This window comes from Protopterus annectens, chromosome 3.part1, assembly GCF_019279795.1.
Source record: "Protopterus annectens isolate FY-2018-M chromosome 3.part1, PAN1.0, whole genome shotgun sequence".
NCBI lineage: Eukaryota > Metazoa > Chordata > Ceratodontiformes > Protopteridae > Protopterus > Protopterus annectens.
This window is the reverse complement of record NC_056732.1, coordinates 1,365,689,875-1,365,717,614: the sequence shown is the minus strand read 5'-3', so window position 1 is coordinate 1,365,717,614 and position 27,740 is coordinate 1,365,689,875. Positions and strand designations below refer to the sequence as shown.

Here is a 27,740-nt window from a genome sequence, read left to right as displayed (position 1 = left end):
AATTTCCTCCAAAGGAACATCAGAACTAACAGATTCCTCTTCCTCTGACCCATAGCCAAAGGAGAAGGAATTTGAGTAGAATAAGTTAGGTATTCATCAGCAAAATCCAACTCATCCTCATAAAAATTCTGGTCTCTAGGCCTTTTAAGAGGAGTATAGGACAACGGAGGAACAGGAACTGAAACCCCATGAGGCGGCTTTAAGGACATTAAGGCAGAAAATACCCCCTGAGTAAAAGTCTGCTACTCACTTTGTGGATCCCTAGAAGCAGAAGAAACATGTTTCATTTTTTGTTTCTTTTTTAAGGGAATGTGCTGAGAATGCTCAGATCCAGGAAAACATTCGAGAACCGCAGTAGGAACTACTTCCTCAAACAGAAACTGAGGAACTCCCCTAGGCTCCTCAGGAAAAAAAATCAACCGTGGTTCCCTCTAAGCATCCAAGATAGATGCCTACAAGACCTCTTCAGATGTGCAGCCATCCAGCCTCAGTATAGTCACAGCTGAGAAATCCGACAACACAGTTGAAGGAGCCTCCGGGTTCATAATGACCTCAGGAGAAACACCTGGCAGATGCTGGACAGTAGAAGATTCCAGTCGTACCTTTTTCACCTTCTTCCCTAACAGCTGACTCTCAGGGGGGGAGATTCATTTCATAGTATATTTACTAAGAGAAGCGAGACACTGTTCTCAAGATACAAGGAAAGGGAAGAAAGTCGACCATGAAGGGTTTTCAGAACAAATGTCTGACAAGTATTACAAGACATATGGTCCTGAGAAACACCTAAGCAAAAAAGACATTTGTTGTGGCAGTCTCTATGGGTAATGTGTCTCCCATACTGGCATTTACCCTTCCTGGATGACATTAACCTCAAAGAACACAAAAACAAGAAAAAAACAAAGTCTCTAATGGGGAACTTATCTTGCTAAAATAAAAAAACAGGCATAGGAAGTTTCTGTTGAATGAAAATGCATACAAATAGCTGAAAACAAACACAGGTAAACTTGACCAATGGTGTAAAAGATATGTTTAGACTGGTGGCAAAGAAGTTCAATTTTAGTAAGCCTGAAAATCACCTTCATGCCCCACATTATGTAGGGTGTGTATGGTGGCATTCCGCATACCTATTAAATTCAGAAGTCTTTGGAAGACTAGCCGGATGTCGGGCTTCCATGGCAAGGAATCCCATGTAGTTAAGAATATTGCAGCAGTGAATGTGAGGACATTTACAGATTCAGAGCAAGCAATTAACTATTCAGTTTACAAATTAAATGGTATATCTGCAAATAGCAGGGGAGAAGACCAGGATGAACAGGTGATAAGTGACGGTAAAGAGAAATGGAAACAGTGACAGATTGCATTAGGTTATATGTGTAGAACTCACTAATGTCCCACTTTGCTTTTTTCCTCTGGGTATTCATTAGAGTATGGTAAATCATGGAGGCTTTACATTTTTACTTTGGTTAGAGGTTTGAAGAAGATTTCTTATTTTAGAAACAGGGAAAAAAGGTAGGCAGCCAATTTTTGAAGATCTGTCAGGCTTAATAGTTAAATAACTAAAGTGATTTGTTGGATAAATCCACTTCTTTCATGACAAGCAACATTTTAAATCAACTAAATATTCGTAAGTTTTAATTTATTTTTATTCATATTTCCTGATAAGCAATATAAAAATTAGACAGTGTAAATAACATGAGCAAACTTTCATTGCAACATACCAGTTTGTTAAAGTGTACTCATTACTACTTATAATTTAGATAGCCCTGATATAGCTGCCATTATACATATGAACAGGCCACTACTTATGTTTGATTCTCAGTTTAAGGATAAGTTGGGTGTTAGACTATTGATTGTTTATAGGAAAGATAGGTCTCTAAAACAACTTACTGAATACACTCGTCCAAAAAAGAGGATGGTAGGAGAGGTATGTATAAGTGTGGCCATTGTCCTCAATGCAAGTATATTATTGAATGCGAGAGTTGTTGTTGCTGGGTGGAAAGATTCAGAGTGGATGGCCATTTTTATTGTACTTCCACTCAAGTGGTTTACTTAGCTCAATGCCAGGACTATCCAGCTTTTTATGTTGGTAAGATCTCTCGTAGGTTTAGGGATCGGATTTACGAACATACATTGGATATAAGGTGACAAAAAACTACTAATACCCTTCATAGGCATATTAAGGTGCATTCTACACAAGTTTGGTTTTCTTATTATTCAGCAGGTTAAAAAGGATGTCCAGGGAACTATTCTAGATGAACATCTTTTATTACAAGAATTGAAATGACAAATCTGATTAAATGTTTTATTGCCACCTGGCTTAAATGATGGTTGTAGTATTACATATGTTCTTAAACTTAAATATTATATGTAAAAAACTATGTTAAATAGGTTTTAGAATTGTACTTTTTATATGTTTTTATTGTGGTTGTGATGTCACACATCATGTGACTATACCTTGGTTTTCCATTGGTTCATCAGAGTTTAAAAGTTAGAATGATATGGTTATTTGTTCTGATGAAAGTCTATTAGGAATGAAAGCACTATGAAAGTGCTAAACAACATGGATTGGATTGTTTTTATTCATTAAACTTGTTTGTGGACTGGGTTTTCATTGTTCTTGTCTTCAGTTTATTGGTCTGTTTTTTTAGAGTTATATTAGTCTTTTTGTACATTACCTAAGTCTCTTTCTGGACAGACTATCTGTATTGGCATTACTGGCACCATGCTTGTGTTAGATTGTCATATTTTAGGACTTCAAAAATGAAAAGTTTAACATTCTGAATATTCCTCCTATGTAATCACTTTTTATGGCTGTGGTCTGTGACCATGTTGAATTTTCTACCATATGGGTAGGACTGAAGGTTTTGTAGAGCCCATACTGTTCATACACACCCTTTTTCTGTAGCTGCACAGGTTTTCTCTCTGGGATGAAGTCTGCAGCTTGGATACCCCTTGTGATGGTTTTCTCCTTTTAAAGAAAAATGTCCCCTTAACTATGGTATGAACTATTTTCCTGTGTAATAATTTTTTCATTGCAGTCAAGACTGCATAGTAAAGAGGGTCTATTGAAGACCTGATTAATAATTTGGAATACCTGCTAACCGTATCTGCCTTATCTGGTCTATTATTTGTTGTATGGTCAGTAAGGGCAGTGTCTATCATTCTTTATAGGAGACAAACTTCCCATAGTATCCCACTGACCTAGGAATATCCCTACCTTCTTCTTAGTAGCAGGGGTAGGTCATGCCTGAATAGGCTCCACCATGTCATTGGTTTGTTAATGGCGAGTGGTAGTTTTTTAATGTTTTACAAATCTCTCACAAGTAAGTTATCAGGTCTGACATGAAACTAGTACCTCTACCTGTCAGTATATGTGTGGTGAAACCTACTTTACTGAAAATTTCTAACAGAACATTCCTTACCTTCTCTACCACAAAAGACGATTCCAGCCCTTCCCATATACTGGTCATAGATGACCACATTAGGTTTGTGTTTCTCGGGGGTTCATGGTACAAGTAATGTAGGAAGCACAGCACTGGCACTAACACATCAACCTGAAAGTCTAAATCAACATTGGTTTCATAGCACTTTTTAAGTGGAGACAGACAATATCACTGCAATGTGTTTCATAAACAGGAATGAACAGGATTATACCACCTTTACATTTTCCTTCAGGCAACTGACATTCTTTCAGAGCAGAACACAGTAACCAACTCTTTCATAGGTTCATAGGTAGGTACTAGGCTATTGGCCTTAGGGCCTATATAAGCCTAGCCAAAAACGTACCCTGGCTTTCGCCACCCAAGAAAATTATTTTCCTGTGCCCCTGTTGAGCAGAGCCACAGAAGTGATCCCCGGGGTGATTTTCCTATCTCCCATCCAATCATCTGGATTTTTCTTGAAGAGTGCTAATGAGGAGCTTTGTTTGATATAGATAGGTAGTTTGTTCCATAGATCCTCATGAGTGGATGCTATACTAGGATCCCTTCCTATAGATACTCCTTCAGTGACGATTCCACAAGTAGATATGTTGCCATCTAATCTAAACAGGCAACTGAATAAGTTCGACTCCAAGGCACATTGCAAAGAGACCTGGAAAACCAATACCTGGACAGGGATGTTTTTGTATGCCCTCTCCCACCTATCATATCCAAAGATCTTTAAAAGACAAGGAAGGATTTACTAAAGATGCTACTGGTGACTCTCTTTTAGCCAAGATAGCTAAGCTTTTTCCTTCTCATGCAACTGGCCAAAATCATTCACCACAACTTCCTCACAGAATGGATGTGTTCACAGGACTAGGAATCTCTGATTCATCAGAATATCCAAAATCTGAATCTAACTGTGAGAATGATAGGTTTTTGATTCCATTTAGGCACAATTGTTTATTCTATGATGTGCAACAGATATGGAAGGGACAGGAAAACCTGCTACTAGAATTCTTATTTACCAAATGGAAATATATTTTTTCTTTGGTGTCAAAATAAGGACAGAACCACTTCAAGTGAGGGCAACCCTTGTTTTCCAGAAAGTGCCAATTGATCTATTTAGACTTAGTGTACATTTCTGTTTCAGACATAGTATCCTACTTGTCAGTGGACCCCCCCCCCCTACCTAAGTGGCTCCAACTAAGGATTTGAATTTTGTTTTGGAAAGTTAACTCAACCTTCTATTTGAACCTGCAGTCAGCTCTTATTTTGCTGTTAGTTGTTAGCTTTAACTTTGGCTAGATGGGTATCTGAATTGTATGGTCTTATATCTATTCATACCTTTCTGGGTTTTTTTTCCCCTCAAGAACAGAGTGATTCTTATAACCACTTATTTATTTTTGCCTAATGTAGTTTCTGAGTTTATCTTTAATCAAAATATCCAACTTCCTACCTTCTACCCTAACCCACAAAGTATGGGAAAGAGAATGAATCATTGCCGTGATGTATATAATTAATTTAGATATTCTCTGGACAAACTTAAAAGACTAAGAAAACAAATCAACTACTTGCATCTTATGATGACAATGAATTAGGACATCCACTTTGTAAACAAAATATGTCAGGATGACTTTCCCTTTCCATTCAGTTCTGCTACTCTCACCATGGTAAGAATCTTGGTAAGAATGTCAAGATTGATTCTGGTTGGAAGGGTAAGGATTCTAGATCCATTGTGCGAGCAGCTACCTGGTTATCAGTTAACACATTTAACTCAATTTTACAAATCTGATGCTTGTTACAGACCCAGGAATGGTTTTAAGAGGGCTTTTCTACAGGGGCATCTCAAACTGGTTCAATTCCATCCACCCACACTTCATAAGCTTTGGCAGTCTTCCCATATATAAGGATTACTGCAAGAGCAATCTTCTGAAGAGCATAATACAGTTGTGTAGGCAATTTATCATAAAAGTAGATGTTTAAATAGATCACTGTCACAGTACAAGTACCTTCCCTCCACCCCACTGAATAATCTTTTCCCTGCCCAGGATAGGGTCTCCGTTCTCTCAATCTCCATGACGAGATTTGATATGGAGAAACAGGCTTCAGTCTCCCATTCCAAGGGCAAGAATGGTGTAAGTTTTGCCATGCCTGTATGTCTCCCTTATGCTGGAACATCTGCTCACACTAAGGGGGAATGTACATCATATAAGAAAGATGCCTGAGCTTTCTAGATTGGTCACATAGATGGTACCTTTAGCAGGATACATCCCATATATTAGAATTACTGAACATCTATTGTTATGCTAAGTTACCTTGATAATGTATACACAAACATTATATAATCTTGCTTTGTTTTGTTTTTTGTTTGTTTTTTAGAGAAATGTATGTTTTGTTGTGTTATTTTCTATTTCTTTTAATTACTTTCCTTTTGAAAATTTATCTTTTATAGATGAGTGAAACAATTTATTAACTTGATTTTATGTTGCTATTGTATTTATTTTATTTCAGTAAAATATAAAAAAGAAATAAAGAAAACCTAGGTGTTATAAACATGTAATAATGAAACAGAGTATGAACTTAACATCTCTGATAAACATTTTGCTTAGACAGTTTATTAAAATCTCAAAATTAAAGCAAAAACAGAAATCTTAGCTTTTAGAAATGTGTTATATATAGTCCACTTTTCCAAAGGAACATACTGTAGTGATTCTTAAGGACTGCTTTAAGTAGTCTGACTCCAGAGGCTACCTACAATTTGCCTTTGAGTAGGAAACACTTAAACTTACATATTCATAGGTTCATAGGTTCATAGGTAGGTACTAGGCTATTGGCCCTAGGGCCTATGCAAGCCTAGCCAAAAAGGTACCCTGGCTTTTGCCACCCAAGAAAATTATTTTCCTGTGCCCCTGTCAAGCAGAACCACAGAAGTGATCCTGGGGTGAATTTCCTATTACCCATCCAATCATCAAAATGTTTCTTGAAGAGTGCTAATGAGGATCTCTGTTTGACATAGATAGGTAGTCTGTTCCAGAGTATGGGAAGTCTCTGCATCAGGAATCTATCCCTCCAGCATGTTCTGTTTATTGTGGTGACAAGGTTTAGGTCCCTAGAGCATGTAGCTCGGAGGGATTGTGATTTCTTCAATGGAGCATGTCCAACAGCTCTGGGTTTGACATAGCTTTGTATGTTAGGCAGAGATTGCCTCTGAGTAGGTGATATGCGACTGAGTAAAGCTGGAGTTTTTTGAGACGGTCTGCGTAAGGCATCTATTTGAGGCCAGTAATCCTCTTTGTGAGGTATTTTTGCAGCCTTTCCAGTTGTTGTAAAGGGGTGTTGTACTCTATAATGGGTCTAATGAGTGATGAGTAGAGGAGAACAATGACCTCTTTTTTTCTGGATGAGAAACTTTTTGTGATGAGGTGTGCCAAGTAGAAGGATTTCCTGACCACTGTGGCGATGTGATTATCATAGGAGATACTACTGTCCACCTGTGTCCCAAGGTCTCTTATCACACTTTTGGTGTTAAGTAGACTACCACCTATGTGGTAGTTCATGGGTACAGAGTTTTTACCAAAGGGGATGACAATGCACTTTTTGGCATTGAGCTTGAGACCATGTCTTTGACACCAGGCATCTGACTCAGTGAGGCCCTTTTGTAGGATGTCCACATCGTTAGGAGTTTTGATTATGGCTCCTAGTTTGCAGTCATTTGTGAATTTAGTTAGCCAAAGACCTTCTGTGTTAGCCTGTACTTCAGAGAAGTAGATACCAAACAGTAGAGGACCCAGGATTCTGTGGTACTCCACTTGTCACTGGTCTGAAGTCTGATTTGGAGTCTGCTGCTTTCACAGTGTAGGTTCTGTCAGTAAGCCAGTTGGCAACCCATCTTGTGACATAGGGATTTATACCTAGTTTAGTGAGTTTATCTATAATTCCAGAGTGGGGGATGGTGTTGAATACCTTGTTGACATCTAGATAGGCTGTGTGAACCACCTTACCCTCATCTGTAGCTTTGGTGACTACTTCAAAGAAGTCTATCAGGTTTAGGAGACATGATCTGCCTTTTACAAACCTAAACTGTGTGGGTTCCAGAGTTTGGAGATTTCCAATGTCTTTGTTTATGAGTTCCATGATAATACGTTCCATGGCCTTGCAGACCAGGCTTGTCAGGCTAGATATATATATATATATATATATATATATATATATAATATATATATATATATATATATATATATATATATATATATATATATATATATATATATATATATATATATATATATATATATGCACACACACACACACACACACACACACACACACACACACACACACACACACACACACACACACACACCATGGTTCTACACACTCAAACAAGGGAATTACTACAGGTACCAACTTCAAAATCACAGTGACAGTATTTTCTTATAGAAAATGATGATTGGCATTGTGTTCTTTGGTATCCTGAATTTTGGAAAACTGATGTTTGAGTAATTTCACCTTGGCTACCCATATATACCCAATTTTTGCTATAGGTGGCGAGGTGGCTGTTACAGAGAAATAGTGTTAACAGTGGATGAGCACTGTCTTTTTTCTTAATTGCTGTGTAACCTTATTGAATTTCTTTAGTTCGTCTTTACAAGTCTCTTCAAAGGCAGCCTGCAACACTGTTGCTACGTTTTTATTCTCATTTCCTGTCAAAATCCTTGTAAATATTGTATTTTTAGAACCATGCATAGTATTACAAGTGTTTTATCTTCAGTTCTATGTATAAATAAAGAGTAGCCATGCTTCATTTTATTTAGGACTTCTCTTTCATGCTGTATTTATGCAATGCCTTAAACCATGAGGAACAGGATTTATGCTCTTTACCTTTAAAGGTGTTCTACATCTCAGCTAATGGTGTATAGCGTAACATAAATCAATTCAGTGATGAGAAACCCTGCATTGCATTTCTTTAATGGTTTCATACATTCAATAGTTAATTAGTTTGAGTGCTTGGTACTTGTAGCGAAGTTACTAGATGATACTATAAATAAAATGAATGTCACTACACTACTTCAAGATCCTTTTGACAGAAACCTGCAATGATAACAGTGACTGTCAGGTCTGATGGAAGAGGTACCACTTAGCAATATATGAACAGACATGCCTCACTCAGCAGTACAGCAGCTTAATGGGCCTGCACCTCAGTGGTCACTTTTAAAGGTATTGGATGAGGCAGTTGTCAATGAACAAATCTTCAGGATTTGGAGTCATTAGAAGGGGAATACTAATAAAAACATTTTTGAAAACGGTGAGTACTCTGTGAAGTACATACATAATAAACACTGCTAACATTCATAGGTGAGACTTCACATTATCTGCTTCATCATCATCCAAACATTTTGGTGATCTTTTTCAGTCAGTAAATGTATGGCTTTTACTATGTTTTCTTGTGTCTGGCATAAGTGGGCAACTGATTTTATTCATTCTGTTTTCTTTTGATGTTTTGTTTTATTCAGGATGAAGAACATTTACTTCATAAACGAGGTGCACCAGCAGGTAAGGAGCAATACTTTTTAGGAATGCATTTCGAATAAACATTATTCAGCATGGATTATGTAATCCGATGATCTGCAAAATCTAAAAATGTCAGCACTTTAAGTCAAGCAAAAAAGTTTTATTAATTAATTTATTAACTATCTTCTCAGCCAACAACACCATTCTAGAAGAAGTAAACCACATAAAATTACTTAGTGTAATTGTAGATGACCAATTGAAATTCAGTCACCATGCATCACACATGGTTAAAAAAATTCATCAAAATTAGATATATTATACAGAGGAAAATACAACAAAGCAGAGGATAAAGAAGTGCTTACAGACATGGAAGGTGCACCCTACATTGATTAATTACATTACAAGGACAGTGACCATGAAACAATGGCAAACCACTTTGCAGCTAAGCCATGATAAGGGACAAACTATTATCCCAGGGATATAAATTCAAAGGGGGGATATTTCAATATGAATCCTTGTCATCGCTGCCTTTTTGTCTTGCCCTTTGCACATTAAGCTGTCTAGTTAACAGATTAGGTCATATTTACATTCCGGACCCCAGAAAACAGCAAAGTGCAAAAACTTTTCTTCTTCTTTTTTGTGGATCATTTAAAAGTCTATAGTTTGTTAGACAAGAAACTGAAAACACATCTGCAAGTGTTCAAAACTTTCTCCAGTGATATACAAATGTCATTTTGTCTTGATAAATGTGCAAAAGCAACATTTAAAGCAGGAAAGCTGCAACACAAAGAAGACATCAGACTGGGATAGGAATGTGGTATAAAGGAACTTGAGCAGGAGGGAGTGTATATATATTTGGGAATTTTTTAAGAACCAGTGATAAAACATGAACAAATGTGAACAAAACTCAGTAAGAAATGTTTTAGAAGACTAAAATCAGTTCTGAAAACAGCCCTGACATCCAGGAACAAAGTCCAAATTATAAGCCAATTTGCTCTTCCTGTTCTAACTTATAGGTTTGAGGTGATTGACTTGCCCCAAAAGGTATTGGGTCAGTTGGACAGGAAAACAAGAAAAATGCTTCAAGCTTATCAAACAAATCAGTGCATACTAAGATTATATATTACTCATTCTGAAGGAGGTATGGGCTTCCTCAAAATTGATTACATGTATAGATAAGCAGAAATAAGGACTGCAAACATATCTGCTGACCTCACCTGATCCAAGCAAAGTGAAAGTTTTAAAATACAAGGCGAACACGTTTACGATTATTCCCCACTTAGTTTACAAGAAGGATATCTCTGTCGAGGGGGAATGAAAATCAAACCAGCAGTAGAGAAAAATCAGGCAGCAACTGAATGTGCCAAAAAACAAAGGAAAGAATATAAGAAGGATAAGATGAGATGGCAAGAAATGTGAAAAAGGCATAAATGTAGTTACAAGCAAAGAAAACTCCTGAAACAACTTCATGGTGCTCAGGATCTGATGCAGGAATGGATAAGGATGTGTGAATTTAAACAAAAGAGGAATGGTTACTATTGGCAACCAAGGATAGTGGACTACATACATATTGGTTTAAAAAGTCCATTCCCATGTGGGAGAAACAGACAAATGCAGGTTCTGTAAATCCCATCTTGTTGCTGGGTGTGATGCACAAATGGCAGATGGCCTATATGCTGAAAGGCATAATAATGTGACAAGACTGTTGCACTGGGATCTTGTACTCCTTTTATATTATATATCTATATGCTGTAGTTGCATGGTTTATACTGAACTGCTGGCCCTTTACAGATCACTGTGCTCCCTCTCCCACCTGTACCAAGGGTCACCATGACCCACAGCATTGCATAAAATATGCCACTTCTCATTTCCAGAATAACCATGGATCCCCAGTTTGCATCTGTCTTACATCTGCCTCATCTGTTGCCAGTCTTTTAGCACTAGGCCCACTGAGGCAGTATATGAACTGCCACATGCTTCTTGATAACCATTTGCTATTCCCATAGAATAAGTCCACATTTGATATGAAAATACTTATTACAGTAGGAGGCAAACCTCTTACATAAACCAAATAGGTGCCCATACTAACACCAGACCTACAGACTGCAAGATGAACAAAAAACTTCTTGATGTTGAGGAACTCCAAACATTATTTTCAGAACCAGAAAGAATTTCTAAGGGTAGCATTGTAGACATGCACTGCAATTAAACCTCTGAAATGCACAAACTCTCATTCCATACCACATGTAGTTTTTGCCACCACCACTGCAGGCAGTAGTTCCCGTAGCTGTTTTACTAATTCTTTCAGGGTACAAGATCAGAGCATTTTCTATAATAATAAGCTTATTATAGGTGATTCCATTGTTTGCCACACTGTTGCATAACTCAAAATCTATGTCACAAGGGTACTGAAGTCCTTTCATCTCAATTATGAATAAGACATGTTTATTCTTTGTTTGTTTGGATATAATTAACTTATGATATCCCCCCCCCCCACTTTACTATATGAAGAGCAAGATAGATCTCTCAGAGAATGTCTGTAATGCTGGAAAGAAACTAGTTCTGTACTTTCATCATCCAGAATAATACCACAATATAAGCAAAAGGTGACCAACTTTAATAACTGGCTTAGTGATTGGTGTCATTTTCAGTGTAACTAGTGTGCATATAACTGGATGTTTGGTAGTTAGCACAGAGACTTGAGGCTATGAGCTGTAAACTGAGCTAATTTCTGTGGTTTGAGGATTGAGTCCTTCAGCCTTGATTGGCCTTTTATGCAACCAGAAGCATGCCACTTAACCAGAAAGTACTTTGTGGGAATTTGAAATTTAAGTGAGGCAAATTAATGGTCACTTGGACCACATCCTTGGTAACTACATATGAACCCATGAGACAGAACACAGCCCCAACTCTTTCATCAAGAATGTCCTGTACTTATCTCATCAGATTTTTGCATATTAGCTAAAACTTTCTACACACGAATAATATCTTTTTTCGGCAGTATCAGTCTTCTTGGGCTACTAGCCAAGTAAGTACAAATTCTAATCTGACTGTCAGACTAGGGCTGCTCAATGCTATGGGGTCTAAGCAAGAAATACCCCCATGCCTTTCTTAATTCTGGAAAGCATGGACATTTACATTGTCATTGAAATTTGGTTCCAGAAAAGTAATATTATTCCCTCTAACCTTTATGTAGCTTCCTTGTCTATCCCTCATTTTGGCCCACAGGTATAGAAAGCAGTTACAGTGATGGTGGCATGTCTATCTTTATCTGGAACACTAATACATCCAGGCTAACTAAATATGACAACAATCTGAAACTCTTTATATCCTAATATCAGTAAAAACTTCTCAGACTACTTCCTGGCCATCTAAAACATGTGCATTCCACAAAACACATCTTAGTAAACTAGAATCTTTCTCCATTAACTCAAATGTCATCTGTCTAATGAATTTTAACTATCTTTGAATAAACTGGTACAACTTCACCTCTACAAATAAATATGAGCAGTTCTTCCTTAATTTTATCATTGCAAACTCCCTCAGTCAAATATTAGCTTCCCCACTTGAGGCTGCAACATAATTGATTGTATCCCCTTTAAACACAACTTGTCTTTTCTTTACTCAGTGTCATACCCTTGTATTTCAAAGGTTACTTTAAACCAAACGAAGAAAGGTTAATATTGGTACTCCAGGATAGTGGCCTACTTACACATTGGTTTACAAAATCCATTGAACATTTGGAAGAAACAGACAAATACAGGTTCTGTGAAACAGAACAGTAAAGAGTCACACATCATGTTACTAGGTTTGATACACAAATGACAGAGGACCTGTATACTGAAAGGCATAATAATGTAGCAAAACTGTTACATTGTGGATTATACAAACATTACAACACTGAAGTAGCTCAGAAGCATTAGAAACATGAGCCACAAAGCATTATAGAGAATGATCATAGAATCATAGAAGGTTACTACTCTAACAGCCCCAGAGCCCTTACAAGTCTATGCAAGTTCAACCCATGTTCCCAAGGGTGTCTGGTTCAAGCAGGCACTAAAATCAGCACCTATTGCCCCTGTCCAAGAGGGACACAGGTGGAAGCCCTGGGCTGAATTTCTGTTTACCCATCCAGTCACCCAAATTACACTTAAATAGGGCCAACAGGAGGCTTTGCTTAACATGAATAGGATGCTTATTCCAAAGGTGAGGCAATATCTTTGAGACAAATTTGTCTCTCAAGTAAGTTCTGTTGATGTCACATACCAGGTTAAGGTCCTATGAGCGAGTGACCCATGTGCCATTTGATTTGCAAATGTGCAGCATTTCCATTAAAGCTGGGTCAGAGTTTGTTCTATATGCAAGGTACAGGCACCTCTGAGCAGTCTGTATGATGCAGAGTAAAGTGACAATAATTTCAGTCTGTTTGCATAAGATGGATCTTGAAGACCCTGAATTTTCTTTGTAATGAACCTTTGTGTTCTCTCCAATTGATGCAGGTGTTTGGAAAGGACCATACCAAACAAAGCATTGTACTCCGTTATTGGGCTGATAATTTCACCTTACTTATGAGATGACCAATATAAAATGCCCTTCTTACTACTGTGGAGACATGGTAATTGAAGTTAAGGTTGCTGTTGATCTGTGTGCCCAGATCTCTCACCACTGACTGTGTGCTTAGGGTATTGCTGTTGATGTGGTTAGTTTGCAGCAACATCACCCTTGGTGAAGGGGAAGATGATGCATTTTTTTGCATAAAGTTTAAAACCATAACTTTGGCATCAGTCATTAGTCTGTGTAAGACATTCTTGCAGGATGTTGACATCGCTAGGGGTTTCAATGATCACTCCCAGTTTGCAGTCATCAGCAGTCTTTGTCAGCCACAGTCCTTTAGTTTTAGCCTGTACTTCATAGAGGTAGATTCTAAACAGTAGGGATCCCAGAAGCAATCCATGTAGAACACCACTTGTTGCAGGTCTGTTGGAGGAAGTGGAGTCCCCTATTTGGGTTCTATCAGTGAGCCAGTGTGTAACCCACCTGATGATATATGGCTTGATAGCCAGCTGGGTGAGTTTATCAATGATGCCTGAGTGGAGGATTGTGTGAAAAGCTTTGGCTATGTCTAGGTAGGCCATATGCACAGATTTGTCCTCATCCAGGGCTTTGCTGACTGTCTTGAAGAAGTCCACCAAGTTTAACAGAATGATCTCATCTTGACAAAGTCAAACTGGGTGGGGTTGTGTGTTGGGAGATTTCCTACATCTTTGTTAATAAGGTCCATGATGATTTGTTTCATGGCCTTGCAGATATGACTAGTCAGGCTAATGGGTCTACAATTCATGGACCCTGTGGATGCACCCCCTTTGTGCAAAGGGATGATGGTAGCTGTTTTCCATTCCTCTGGGATGAAGCAAGTGATTAGGCTGTGAATTAAAAGCGTACCCAATGGTGATGCTATTTCCTGTTTTAACCCATGTAGAACACCACCCTGGCTGTTGTCTGCTCCTATAGAGGCTGTGGTTTTTGGCCTTGGAAAGGGAATTTAAGACCTGCTTTACAGAGATACTAGATGGGGGACAGGTGTTAGGGATGATTTGTGGTATATGAGGCAGGGACAGGGGAGTGAAGTTTTTACTGACCGTATCAGCAAGCAGGTATGCCATATCTATATATTCTGTATATGTAGCACCATTAACTATGAGTTCAGTGCAAATCTGGGCCTTACCTTTGAGGTTACAGATGCAACTAAAGAATTCCTCGTGATTATCCTTAGTTAGGAAAGCAAATTTGGATTCATAGGTACCTTTGGAGGACTTCACTAGGAGTCTTATTTGCCTGTTTAAGTTGAGGAGGGAGTGTTTCCAGTTTTGAGACCATTCCTTCCTCCTCTTAGACAGCATTTTCTTTCTCATATTTTATAGCCTGTTAATGGCAGTGTTCCACTAGTTAGAACTAAAGCAAGATCTTCAAGTAAAAACAAACCTATCAGGTACAGCAGAGCCAACACAATTGTGCAGGTGCTTGTATAAAGCATTGGTGCATAACTCAGCATAGGTGTCTGTTCTAGCAGTGTGTGGCGGGGGGAGGGATATGAAGCTATTTATGCTGTCATGTAAGAGATTGGCCTTGGAGAAGTTTTCTTAGTCTAGTTGTTGCTTGGGGGAGGTCTTGTGTTATAGTTATTTCTAGCAAGACTGATTTGTGGTCAAATCTCACCAGGGATTGCCACACACTGGGGGTGGTGTAGCAGTCCCTCATGTTGGTGAGCACCAGATCCAAGATTTTTGAGCCCCTTGTGGGTGTATCAACCAGCTGATTCAGGGCATTAGAGTTAAGAAAGTGCAGGAACTTGAGGGCAAATGAGTTTGAACACAATTTACCCAGTCAAATGATGGGTAATTAAAGTCACCCAAAACCAGGGTGTTTGGTTGTATCTTGATTGACTCAAGTAGATCCAAGTAGGCTTAGTGGATGTCCTGATTCATGGAGGGGGTCCTATAGCTGGCAATGACCTGAAGGGGGTCCTACCTACAGTCAATTGCACATGAAGTAATTCAAGGGAATTGTGCTGTTTAACCAATCTAGAGGTGTATTTATCTTTAATGAATATTAATACACCACATCTTTTAGTTCTCCTGCCTTCAGTTTGTGGCCTGAACATCTGGAAGGAAATGTAACCTGGTATAGCTAGGGTGCTTAAGCAGCTTTAAACCAGGTCTCAGTGACTGCACAAATGTCAGCATCTTCCAATGTGAGGACTGTTTCCATTGAGTGCAGTTCTCATTTAGACTCCTAGTGTTTAGCAGCATACCCTTGAGATTGTTTTTAGAAGGCATTTTTACATTGTAAATGTTGTTCTTATGACATTGCCAAAAAAAGGCACTATGGGAATGGCAAGAGCCTTAACCAGTAACAAAACCCAGGGGTGACAGATGAAGACCATCTCTGCCAAGCATCAAGGTCTGCCGACCATGTCATCCCAGGCTGAGCGATGCTGGATCCCCTTTGAATGATACCAGAAACTAAGCCAATTCTGAAGTCAATCATTTTTGTTTGGTATCATCCTAGGTGAAGGCATAGTGCTGCTTAAGGCTAGGGGCTTACCTGCCTGAAACACATGATCAGTGAGCTCAGTCATGTCTCTCTTCATATAGTCAAATGAGGTCTGTCTCAGGCCGTTCACACCAACATGGACTATAACGGAGTCATAACAGTGCCTGTTGTTGAGAGACTTGAGTGTGTGTGTGATGTGGAGGATCTAGGCACCTGACAGACAGCTGACTGACTTTTTCCTTATCCATCCTGGTGAGATGGACATCTGTGCCCCCCCCCCCCCAATTGAGTCACCTATGACTAAAATGTTTGTTTTTGTGTTATGCCTTAGAGGCTTGACTGGTGAGCCACTGGTGTGTGTGTGTGATATATTATGTGTACTATGTTCTGCAGAAGATGTATTATGTGAATCATGCTTATGTTTGTGTTTGGGAGGTCTCTGATGCTGCTTAGGTAAGCTACTGTTAAAAACGTTAGCATATGCAGGACTATGTGTTGGTCTGGTAGGTGCAGGAGGTGAGGTGTGCACGCTGACAACCTGCTTAGTATCAGAGAAACTGACTGCTGAGCGAGATCGCCTGGATTCTAGGTTCTTGATATAGGTGCATCTCTTCCATAATGAATTTGTATGGACTAGAAGAAGTGGGTTGTCAATGTACATGAGCCAATTGCTGCATTGCCTTAAGATGTCCATGTTGACCAGGCTGGCTGGAGAAACTGTGGGAAATTGTCTGTCCATAATGTTAGATAAGTTGAAGTGGTCAGTAAACAGGGAAAGGACAAGAAGGGCCAGGCGAAGTAGAGGACAGGAGAAGTGGAAAAAAAATAAAAAGGGCTAGTGGGTATGATCTGTTTTGGCACCTCAAGAGCATTGCTGCATGTATCACCTGTCAGTGAGGGACAATCACGAGAACTCAATGATGGAGCCCCAGCAGAGCACTAAGGGGAACATTTGCAAGCAGAAGTGCTTGCATGTACAGCCAGCAACACTGCTCACCACTGCTCGGCAATACACAATGCTCAAACAAGTGCAAACCCACGCAAATGCACTGCATATGTAGCAAATGACTGCACACTGATTTAAACAAATTAAGAAATAAAAAAGCTCAAAATTGAGCCTTGTTCAAGCAACCTTCAATCAGACGAGTTTTAACTGCACACTCCTGCCACTAGGGTACAGGGGAACCCTCTTCAACAAAATATGGCCTGGTTTAGTGGTCAAGTTGTACACACAGAACTAGACTCTGCAGATCTGAAAAGAGTCTATGCAACAGCAAACAAAGTGTAACAATTTTAGAAAAAAAATCAGTTCAAATAAGCAGCGATATGATAAAAATGTTGTTCAAAAGTGCAATATACAGTGAAAAATGCTAATTAACTTTCGCAGAGATCAGCAGATGCCGTGGATTGATCAGATAAATACAGCAGAGCCGTAGATGGTTGCCAAACTCTATGGAGCTTTGCTAAAACAAGAGCAACCCACAAATGTCATGCTTATGTAGCAAATGAGAGCAAACTGATTTAAACAAATTAACCAATAAAAAAGCTCAAAATTGAGCTCTGTCCCAGCAACTTTCAATCAGATGAGTTCTAACTGCACACTCCTGCCTCTAGGGTGCAGGGGAACCCTCTCCGACAAAAGAAGGCCTGGTTTAGTGCTCAAGTTATACAAACAGAACAAGATTCAGCAGGTCTAAATCTAGTCTATGCTACAGCAAACAAAGTGCAACAATTTCGGAAAAAAATAAAACAGTTCAAATAAGCAGTGATATGGTAAAATGCAGTTCAAAAGTGCAATACACAGTGAACAATTCTACTTAAGTTTTGATGAAATTTATATCACATGAGAATACCCATTACCAGCAGTTAAAAGAAAATAAACACAAGAAAATCAGCTATAGTAGTCCATGAAAAGAAAACAAAAGTAAGATTGAGCATTGAAATTACTACACCCAGTGGTTACATTGCCTTACATACAGGGAGACACAAAATCATAAATCAGTAGGATTTTCAGGCAGAAATGAGGCAATATGGAAAAAGGATACCCAGATATTTCCAATAGTAGTAGGAGCAATGAGTCTCAAAAGAAATCAGTCATATTTAGATATACTAGCAATATATGTAACTCCATATGAATTATAGAAGATATCAGATCTGGGCACATTGGGGGTGCTGTGAAGAACACTTTTACCTAACACAGAAGATCGCAATAATACTAGTTTTGCAAACTTTAATCATACTTTGACTTAGGAATGAGATCCATTCCTGTAATGGTAGCATAAACTCAAAAGTCTTGGCGATATTAAACAACAGACAGATCAGATCACCCCACTGTCTTACTCATTATACAGTTCCAGTGCAGATCACAAACAATCCAGCCATTTTTGGAGACTTTCAAAGTCTAGTTTCCTTCCAATCACTGATGACTTGGGACAGTTCCACAGTCCACCACTGCTTGATGACTCTACAGCAAATTCTAACAAATAAACCCAACGGTTTTACTCTCATCTCTACAATTTCATATTGGCTAATGTTTCTATTTACCTCAAACATAGCTCTATGTTTAGAAACAATATCTTCTGGTGGAACTCGGCTATAAACAAACTTTACAATAAAAGGAAAATGCTCGAATCCCTAAATAACAGAACAAAAGCACAATTCTGTTATAATCAACCTCAAAAGTAAAAGCAAGAAATTTGTAAGCAAGGTCAAAACCTACAAAGCTACATATGAACTAAAACAATTGCCACATCAAAGAATAACTAAAAGACATCTTAATTTTGGAAAATAAAATCAGAAATAAAACCCAGCACTTCACCAAGCTTGTCTCTAATGCATTAGCCACTGAAACTGAGGATTATAACATTTTGCAAAATAAATTCAACCCCAATTCCTTCACTTTACCATCTTCAAAATCAAAGATAAATTACTGGGATAGTTCCTTGTCAATATAAAATACCACCAATCATACCTCATTGCTAATGTATTAAAGCACAGCCTCTGCACCAGTTGCATATCCAAAAAACTGTAGAACAGCTGTAGTATGTATCCTTCAAAACTGAGACCCACCATGGACCCTGGCATATGAAGACCTGATAGCCTCACAAGCATCATTTGCAAGGTAAGGACATTATCTTGGACCTCATCAACAGGGACATACATAACTTATAATCCTTAAATCAAAACCATTGTAAGTTTGAAAAATGTGGAGCATACCTATTAAACCTAGCCGACTTCTTTGAAAAGAGCCACAGATACACAAAATGGGGGCAATTGCAAGCAGATGCCTTATCCTGATATAGCTTAAGACTTCTGACACTGTAGTCCCCTCTGGCTTCATTTGACAAAATGATAAATCTCAATATAAATCCATATTTAAACAACTGGTTTCCCAACTGGCTTACTTCTAGACAGCACTCTATCACAGCCATTGGAACCCTCCTCCAAGAGACTTGCCACCGTTGGTTATGCCTGGGCTCTGTTTTGGGGCCATTTCAATTTGATATCATATATAACATTAACAACTGGATTCCAGCAACTAACACTGTGCAGTTTGGGAAACAGGAACTGTCATATTTTCCACTGAAATAACTTTCCTTTTATAACTGACACTTCTTTAGAGAAAGAGACACCTTCATGAATAATGAACTCTCGGCTGACCATCACATATTCACTATCATTAGAAAAAATATTCTATCTTTTCAAGCAGATTATTAAGCATATCTCCTCTTGATCAAAATAAGTCAACATTCCTCTCTCATCATTCATCTGACCCATACTAGCATGCAGTCAGCCATTTAGAATGTAACTGCTGAAATTCCTAACCAGACTTGGAAGCTCCAGTACCCCACTTAAAAAAAAAATAATACATATCTTCAAGACTGGTAGGAGTACAAATACAAGATTTATAATCCTAAATCTATATTATAACTAAACCAAACTTGCTCAAATGGAGAATCTCTCCCAAACAATTCCCTATTCCTGAAAAAAATCACTTTTTTGCAAAGCAAACAACTTCCCTCACTATCTTCAAATGTAACTTAGACAAATGGATAAAAAAAGAAAAAATGTAATTCCTACCTAGCTCTGTATCCATTATAGAAACTAGTTGGTGTGTCAATGAGATTAATGCGGTTATACTTCAAAGGACCTAACTGGTCTATCACCTAACAGCAACCTATGAAAGTCCTTTGTACTGTTTTTTTACCACTGTTCTCACAACATGTGTGCCATTAATTTCCTTGCAATTCTTACATGTTACATGACACTAGAGTTCTAGTGGCATTAGTCCATTTTAAAACATGAGATGCTCATTAAAGATCACATCATTGTTGACCTTGTGACTTCCAAGTTGGGCTGAGTCTGTAGGTTCATGTATTTTGTGAAAGCTGATAATAGTAGATTCATCTGAAGTTAGTATTGCAGTTCTTAGTCTCTTGACATGAGGTTAGACTGAAAACTCAAACTTTATTTAAACAACAAATAGTGGTATGTGCTTTTGTCCCTTTGTCAAACTAGAGAGGCCTTAATAAACAAACTAACAAGATTAGTTAGTAAACAACCCATGTGACCATGCTGCTTGCTATGCTTGCAGCAATAAAATCAATGTTTAAAGGGAATCGCTTTAAAACTACCTAAAAATACAATTTATCATGTAAACCAGCAGAAACAGTTGACTTTATTAAAGTCTGTCACATAAATTAATTATAATGCAGTCTATTCATCATATTGCCACCTGTGACATCTAAAACACAAACATCTACCATAAAAAATAAAAAAATCTGCTAAAGTTACTACATACATTGGGATATTTACACAACATTGATTTTTTTTATTGGTAGATATTCATGTGCTTGTGGCATCTTGTGTTTCCAATTAGGTATTTTAGGTTGGAAGGACTAAAAGATAATCAAATAAAATGCTATCAACTACAAAAGTTAACCTTTGTTGTTCGTGACTGACTTCTAGACATTCATGGCATCAGTATATGAGATTTATACAAATGACCTGCTGATCTGATTTGTCCTCATGAAATTTAATAAAAAAGGAATTATTTTCTCAGCTGACAATTCAAGGCAGGTTGTTCAAGGTTGGCTACAAATGCATATAAATCCAAAGTTCAGCTGAAGTAGCCACTCTTAGGATTAAATCGATACACATATTCCCTGATAGTTTCATAGTTCTTAATACTTATGCTCATTCCCGGGAGTCACATTAAAGCACACTCTCAGCATTTAAGGAATATACTCTGCTGTCCATTCAATTGGCTGTGGCGGGTTTAAACATTTGGAAAAAGAACATTCCTTATTACCAGTGGAACTTTGCTCCAAAACCTAACCACTGATTGCATATTTATTTACTTTTTTTTTTGTAGTTCTGCTATGTTCTATTTTATAACTAATATCATTATTCCTCAAATTTTATTCATAACAAATGTGTTTATGTTTAATAATGTTTAGAGTTTTTCATCATACAGTGCTTTATAACACAGTCTCCTCTTCAATCATCTCTAAAAAAAGTTGTAACTGTTTCGGCTGCTGACTATGAAACTTCCTTAAGTTCAGTTATCCTTTTTGTAAACTTTCTCTGTACACTTTCAAGTACTGCTGAACCACTCCTGGAATCGGCTCAGAATGTAGAATTCTATGGTGTGTATTTCTTTCATAGTTGCTTTTTGATCATTACTAAATTACATGTTTGTATTTGTGGTACGAAAAGATAATGGCTTAGCTGTTGTTTAGCCAACATATGCTGCATGAGACAACTGGAAACTAATTGGGATAAGCAATCAGAATGTATTCACCCATAACAGGCCAAGGATAAAAGTGATGTCTCATTGCATTAGTGATACCTGTCACAGAACAAGGATGGTAGTGATGCCTCATTACATAAGTGACACAAGTTACAGAACAAGAATCACAGTGACACCTCATTGCATGATGAGTAACCCGTGTGGCAGGACAAAGATTGCAGTGATGCTTCACTGCATAAGTGACATCTGTCACAGGACAAGGATTGCAGTGTTGTCTCACTGCATAAGTGACATCTGTCACAGGACAAGGATTACAATATAGCTTTATTGCATGAGTGATACCTGTCACAGGATATGAATTGCAATATTGTCTTACTGCATGAGTGGCACCAGTCACAAGGGAAGGATTGCACTATTGCCTTATTGCATGAGTGATACCTGTAACAAGACAAGGATTGCATTATTGCATGAGTGATACCTGTAACAAGACAAGGATTGCAGTATTGCTTTATTGCATGAGTGATACCTGTCACAAAACAAGGATTGCAATATTGCCTTATTTCATGAGTGATACCTGTCAAAGGGCAAGGATTGCAGTATTGCCTTATTGAAGAAGTGACACATGTCACAGGACAAGGATTGCACTATTGCCTTATCACGAGTGATACCGATCAGGACAAGGATTGCACTATTGTCTTATTGCATGAGTAATATGAACAAAAATGTATAACACAGGACTACAGCAAACCAAACAAAGCAGATGGCAAAGGGCAGTATAACATCCAAATAGACTTTTAATCGAACACAGGTGAGCGCTTTTACAATAAAATCACTTCAGACCATACAAAGAATCAGCAGCATCTCAAATATTTAAAATACAATCAATTAAATATCTACCAATAATAAAATTCAAATACAATAGCCATAAAAATTTTAACGGTACAGCTTTCTTTTAAGACAGGAACCATAAAAGGCTATTGCCATGAAAACACATGTAGCAATATACTTATTTAAGAAGCTTTCTTTCTTTCAGAACTGGCTTAAGAGGTACTGATTCATTCAAACATGCACCTCTATGTGCTGATAATTTAAGAATCCATCTTAATTCTTTCCCTTCTGTAACATTAGTTATATCACACATCCTAAAACCTTCATAAATTACTTCTACTGCCATAAACTTGAACCAAGGGTTAGTGCCTTTCTCTAGTATATTAGTGAAAACACAAACCACAGACCCCAGCCAGCACTCGAATCCAGCAAAAGTCAAAATGTATACCACACAGAAGGATCCAAGGACAGCAAGGAATTCCAGTATAACTTTCGTTTAATATAAAAAGAAAGTTATACTGGAATTCCTTGCTGTCCTTGGATCCTTCTGTGTTTTCTGTGTGGTATACATTTCGCTAGTATATGCTTAGCTAAGGCACAATAACTATGGCCCTTATTGGCACAATAATAATGGACTCTAATTCCTTCGTTAAGTTGCCTCTTCGTTTTTCCTATATAACATTTTGAACAAGTCACACACTGTGCTAAATAAACTAATTTTTAGTGTCACAATTTGCTTTAATTTTAAAAACATAATGATTACCATTGTCTGGTTTGTATAAATGTATTGGATATATCAATGTATTTACAAAAAGTACATTTACCACAGATAGAGGTACCCAAACTAGTTGTTCTAAACTAGGTTGCTTTAGTTTACTTATATTAGGGAAAGAGACCTGTCTTTTCAACAATTTTTTTATTTTTATAAGCAAAATTTGGAGCTGCACTAGCAAACTCACATAGAATAGGGTCAGAAGATAAAATATGCCAATTTTTTGTGATAATATTTTTTATATATATGCTGTCAGTACTAAAATTCATGCAGTAAGCTACATTACTATAACAATTATTATGGTCAGTCCTTCTTATGTTTTCTTTACGTGAAAAAAAATGGACGTTTACTATTTTGTCTGTCTAACTTAACCCTCTCACATGCTTTACTAACTTCAAACATTTTATAACACATTCTATAAATTCCATACTAGTGGAACACATAGTTGTTTCAAATTCTTGTTCCTGGTCATGAAGCCTAGAAACTCTTAAAAGTTGACCTCTTACCACATTTTCAAAAATATGTGGTGGATGCATACTATTTTGTTAAAGATAACTATGTGTATAACATGGTTTTCAATATCTCTTAGTGCGCAGCTTTTCATCTATGCCCTTATACAGGGTAACATCAAGGAAATCTATGTAAGTGCAAGAATGTTTCATCATGAACTTAAGAAAGGAGGTACTTGAATTTATAGCACTTAGAAAATTATTTAAACTTTCAAGGTCTCCTTTCCAAAAAATATAAAAGTCATCAACAAAACGCCGATAGCATTTTACATGCACATTAAAATGTTCAGCATTTAAGATGTATGCCATGACCATATTGGCGTAGCTATTGGCACAGGACATGCCCATAGCTATACCAGAGGTCTGCAAGTAATATTGCTTCTCAAATAAAATAACATTACATTCTAGTAGCAGCTCTATAAGGTAGCAAATAAACTCTGATTTTTCATCAGTGAGAGAGCCTTCTTCTTTAAGAAAGTTTTTTGGGCTGGGAGGTTGGGAAAGGATGTTAGGGTTAGTTTTGTGAGAAGTGGTTGGGTTTGAAGTTGGAATGTGAATAATTGCAGAGTTTTGGCATGAGTGTGCACAAGTGAGGCACTGTACAGAGGAGACACAATTCTTCTTCAAGGGATAGAAATGAAAGGGAGCACAAGAGTGGGTCAGAGGGTGTGTATGATATGGGTCAACCTGGTGGGTAGCAAGGGCGTAGCCATGTGAGTCTTAGGTGTTCTTTTAGTAGTTTGTTTGAATGTAACCATTGAGTTGGCTGAGGTAATGGCAGAAGGTACTGAGTTCCAAATTTTACCTATGAAGTTAGTGAAGAGGGAGTCACCTGGTATGTTATTGCTTTTGGCCACCTTGATTTGTCTTTTATCACTAGAGCAAAGTTGTCTGGTATTAGTTTGTAGTTTAAGTAGATTAGATAGTACTGGGTTTTTTTCAGGAAGTAGTAGGAGTTTATGGGCAAAAGAAAGCTGATGGGATGAGAGGAGATTTGGGAATTCAAGCCAGTTAAGTTGATTTAGTGAAAGACAGTGCTGGGCATGGTAGGGGGCACTAGTAGCAAATTTGGCAATTTGATTGTAGCAGATGTTAAGCTTGGCCATTTCATTATTGGGTAGATTGATGAAGATGGGAGTGGTGTAGAACAGTGTGGAGAGGAGGTGGGTTTGATCTATGGCTATTTTAGCAGGTTGAGTGGGAAATGGTTTGTTTTTATAAAGACTACCCAGTTTTTTTGAATGTTTTAATAGTTTGATTTATATGTAGATCGAACTTCAGGCTGTTGTCAATGGTCACTCCTAGCAGTTTAGTATGAGTGTCTGGAGAGATGATGGTCCCATCTCTGGACACAATATTGAATGTGTTGAGCACTGAGGTGGACTTGTTTGGTTTAAATAGCAACAGTTTTTTTTTTTTGGGATTAAGTAATACGTTTTTGTTACAAAACCAGGTTTAAGTAATTTGGAAGGCTTTTTGGGTAATGGATAGGAGTTCATTTGGGTCATTGGCTGAGCAGACTAATGTTGAGTCGTCAGCATATTGTATAACAGTTGCATGTTGGCAGATGCTGTGGAGATCATTAATGAAGATGGAGAATAGAAGGGGTCCCAGAATGGACCCTTGTTGGACTCCTGTGGTAATAGGCAGCAGAGAGGACAGGTTGTTGTCCCATCAAACTGCTTGTTATCTACCATGTAGATAGGTTTTCACCAGGCTAGTGAGTGATCACTAAGGCCAAGATTTATAAGAGAGTGGAGTAGTTTAGGATGGTTGACCATATTGAAGGCTTTTGATAGGTCCAAGAATATGGCAGATGTTAGTTTACCTAAGTACCTGTTTTGGTGGATGAGGTTTGTAAAGGAAAGAAAGGCTGTGGTTGTACTGTGGGCAGGGCAGAATCCATGCTGGGTAGGAGAGAGAAGGTTATTAAGAGGTATGGCATAAGGTGGTAATGTATACATTTTTCAAGAATTTTTACTAGTGGGGACAGAATGGCAATAGGGAAATAGTTGGTGAGATCAGTGGATGTTCCACCTTTATATAAAGGAATGATGTAGTAGGTTTTCCAGATCAGTGGGATGGTGTTTTCTGATATAGGAGCTGTTAAGTAGAATAGAAACTGAGTAGGCAAGTTCATTAGCAGCCAACTGGAGGTATTCCGCTGGGATGCCACCCACTGCTAAGGTAAAAGGTTTAAGTTTGGATAGAAATTGTTTGACATAATTGGCAGAGATGGGTTGGAACTGAAAGGTAGTTTTGGGACTGACTGCAGGTTTGGGGATATTGGTAGTAGTAGCAGTGGGTTGTTGTTGAACTAGTTTAGAGATGTTTTCTATAAAGTATTTGTTGAATGAATCAAGTATGTCTTTAATTTTGCCTGTGGAGGTTGGAAATGGGGTGGAGGGTTTGCCAAGGTGAAGTAGTTTATTTATTCCTGCCCAGAATTTTTTGGGGGTTTTGGTATCTGTTTTGCAGATGTAGGAAATAATTATTTGTAGCCTGCAGAATGTTTTTTTTGGTTTTGTTTCTAAGTTTTTGGAATTGTTCTGTAGTTGCTGTAGTTTTTGTGGCTCTCCAGTGATGCCAAGCTCTATTCCTTTGAGCAATCTTATTTTTAGTCTCTTTGGTGATCCAGAGGGCAGTACTCATTTTGAGTTTTGTGGTATGAGGTGGGTTGTGGGTGTTTAGGATTTTTAGGAAAGTGTTGCTGAATTGGATTACAGTTTCTTCTAGGGGTACTTCTTTTAGTATGGTCCAATTATGGTATTTTAGTTTGAGATTGAATTTGTTTGGGTGGGTTGAAGTTATTTTTGTTCCAGATAATTTGTGTTAATGGAGTACAGATGGCATAGATTTTGTATTTTAGTAAGAAGTTTGGTTGGTTGTCACTAAGGGTGTCTGGAAGGACTCCTGCTTGGTATGGAGTACTGGTCTTATTTATCAAGATCCAATCTAGGAGACTTTCTTTGATTTTAGCATTTCCTAGCCTAGTGCTAGATTGAATCACTTGGGAGAAGCCGTAGAGATTAATATGGTTGGTGGGGTTAGTGGTTGAGCAAGTGTTCCAGTCAATATTAAAGTCCCCTAGGATTATGGTTTCTTGAGGTAGATTTTGGTTAACCCAGTGTAGGAGGGATTCTAGGGAGGGAACATTGTTGCCTGGTGGTATATAGCCAGTGATAATATTGATTGACGTTTTGTTGCTAAGTTTGAGTTTGGCTAGGAGAAGTTCAGAAGTGTTGAGGGAAGGGACTGAAGGCTTAATAGTACAAATTTTAGGTTGTTTTTGTAAAGTAATGCTACTCCACCACCTTGTACAACACACATTACAATAGCTAGCACATTAGAATCCCAATACTGATATGAAAAGCAGTTTTACTGTAGCTGAGATAGCACTTATGAATCCTTTTAACTGAAAACATTCAATGCAAGTTTGAAATTACAAAGAAAATGGATAAATATACAAGCTAAACAACTCTGAAGACAGTAATATGTACCTTAAACAACAGACTTTAAATCTAGTCATAGGGCACACAGTCATCAAGGGAAACATCCAGCTGCAGAAGAGGATTCCAAAATGGCATCTGAGCTTTTATTACCTTTCCTACAGTAACAGAGAACACTGGAAAGGAGGGGGAGGGGCTAGCACTTAGGGAAATCCCTGTTACCAGGTATAATCTCTAATTGCAAGCCTGAAGCAAGGCGGGGGGCGGGATATACAGCAAGAAGTGCAGGCAGAAACAGCAGCTATAGAGATGGTTAGCATATGGAGCTAGCAAATTGTTAGCAGAAATGAGCCTGAAGAATAAAAACTTTCAGTGTAGACACTAACCAGGTAAGTTAGGAATAGAGGGCAAATGGTATAGGATGGCTTTACAATAAAACGA

General features: G+C 38.0%; 1 protein-coding gene across 1 annotated transcript in view; it reads left to right on the top strand.

Moving 5' to 3' along the window:
* Positions 1-27,740, top strand: part of LOC122797778 — a 167,507-nt gene that overhangs the window by 29,686 nt on the left and 110,081 nt on the right. Inside the window, exon 3 of the mRNA XM_044066298.1 lies at positions 8,939-8,978. Within this exon, the coding sequence (XP_043922233.1) occupies positions 8,939-8,978 (40 nt within the window). The remainder of the gene's footprint in view (positions 1-8,938; positions 8,979-27,740) is intronic.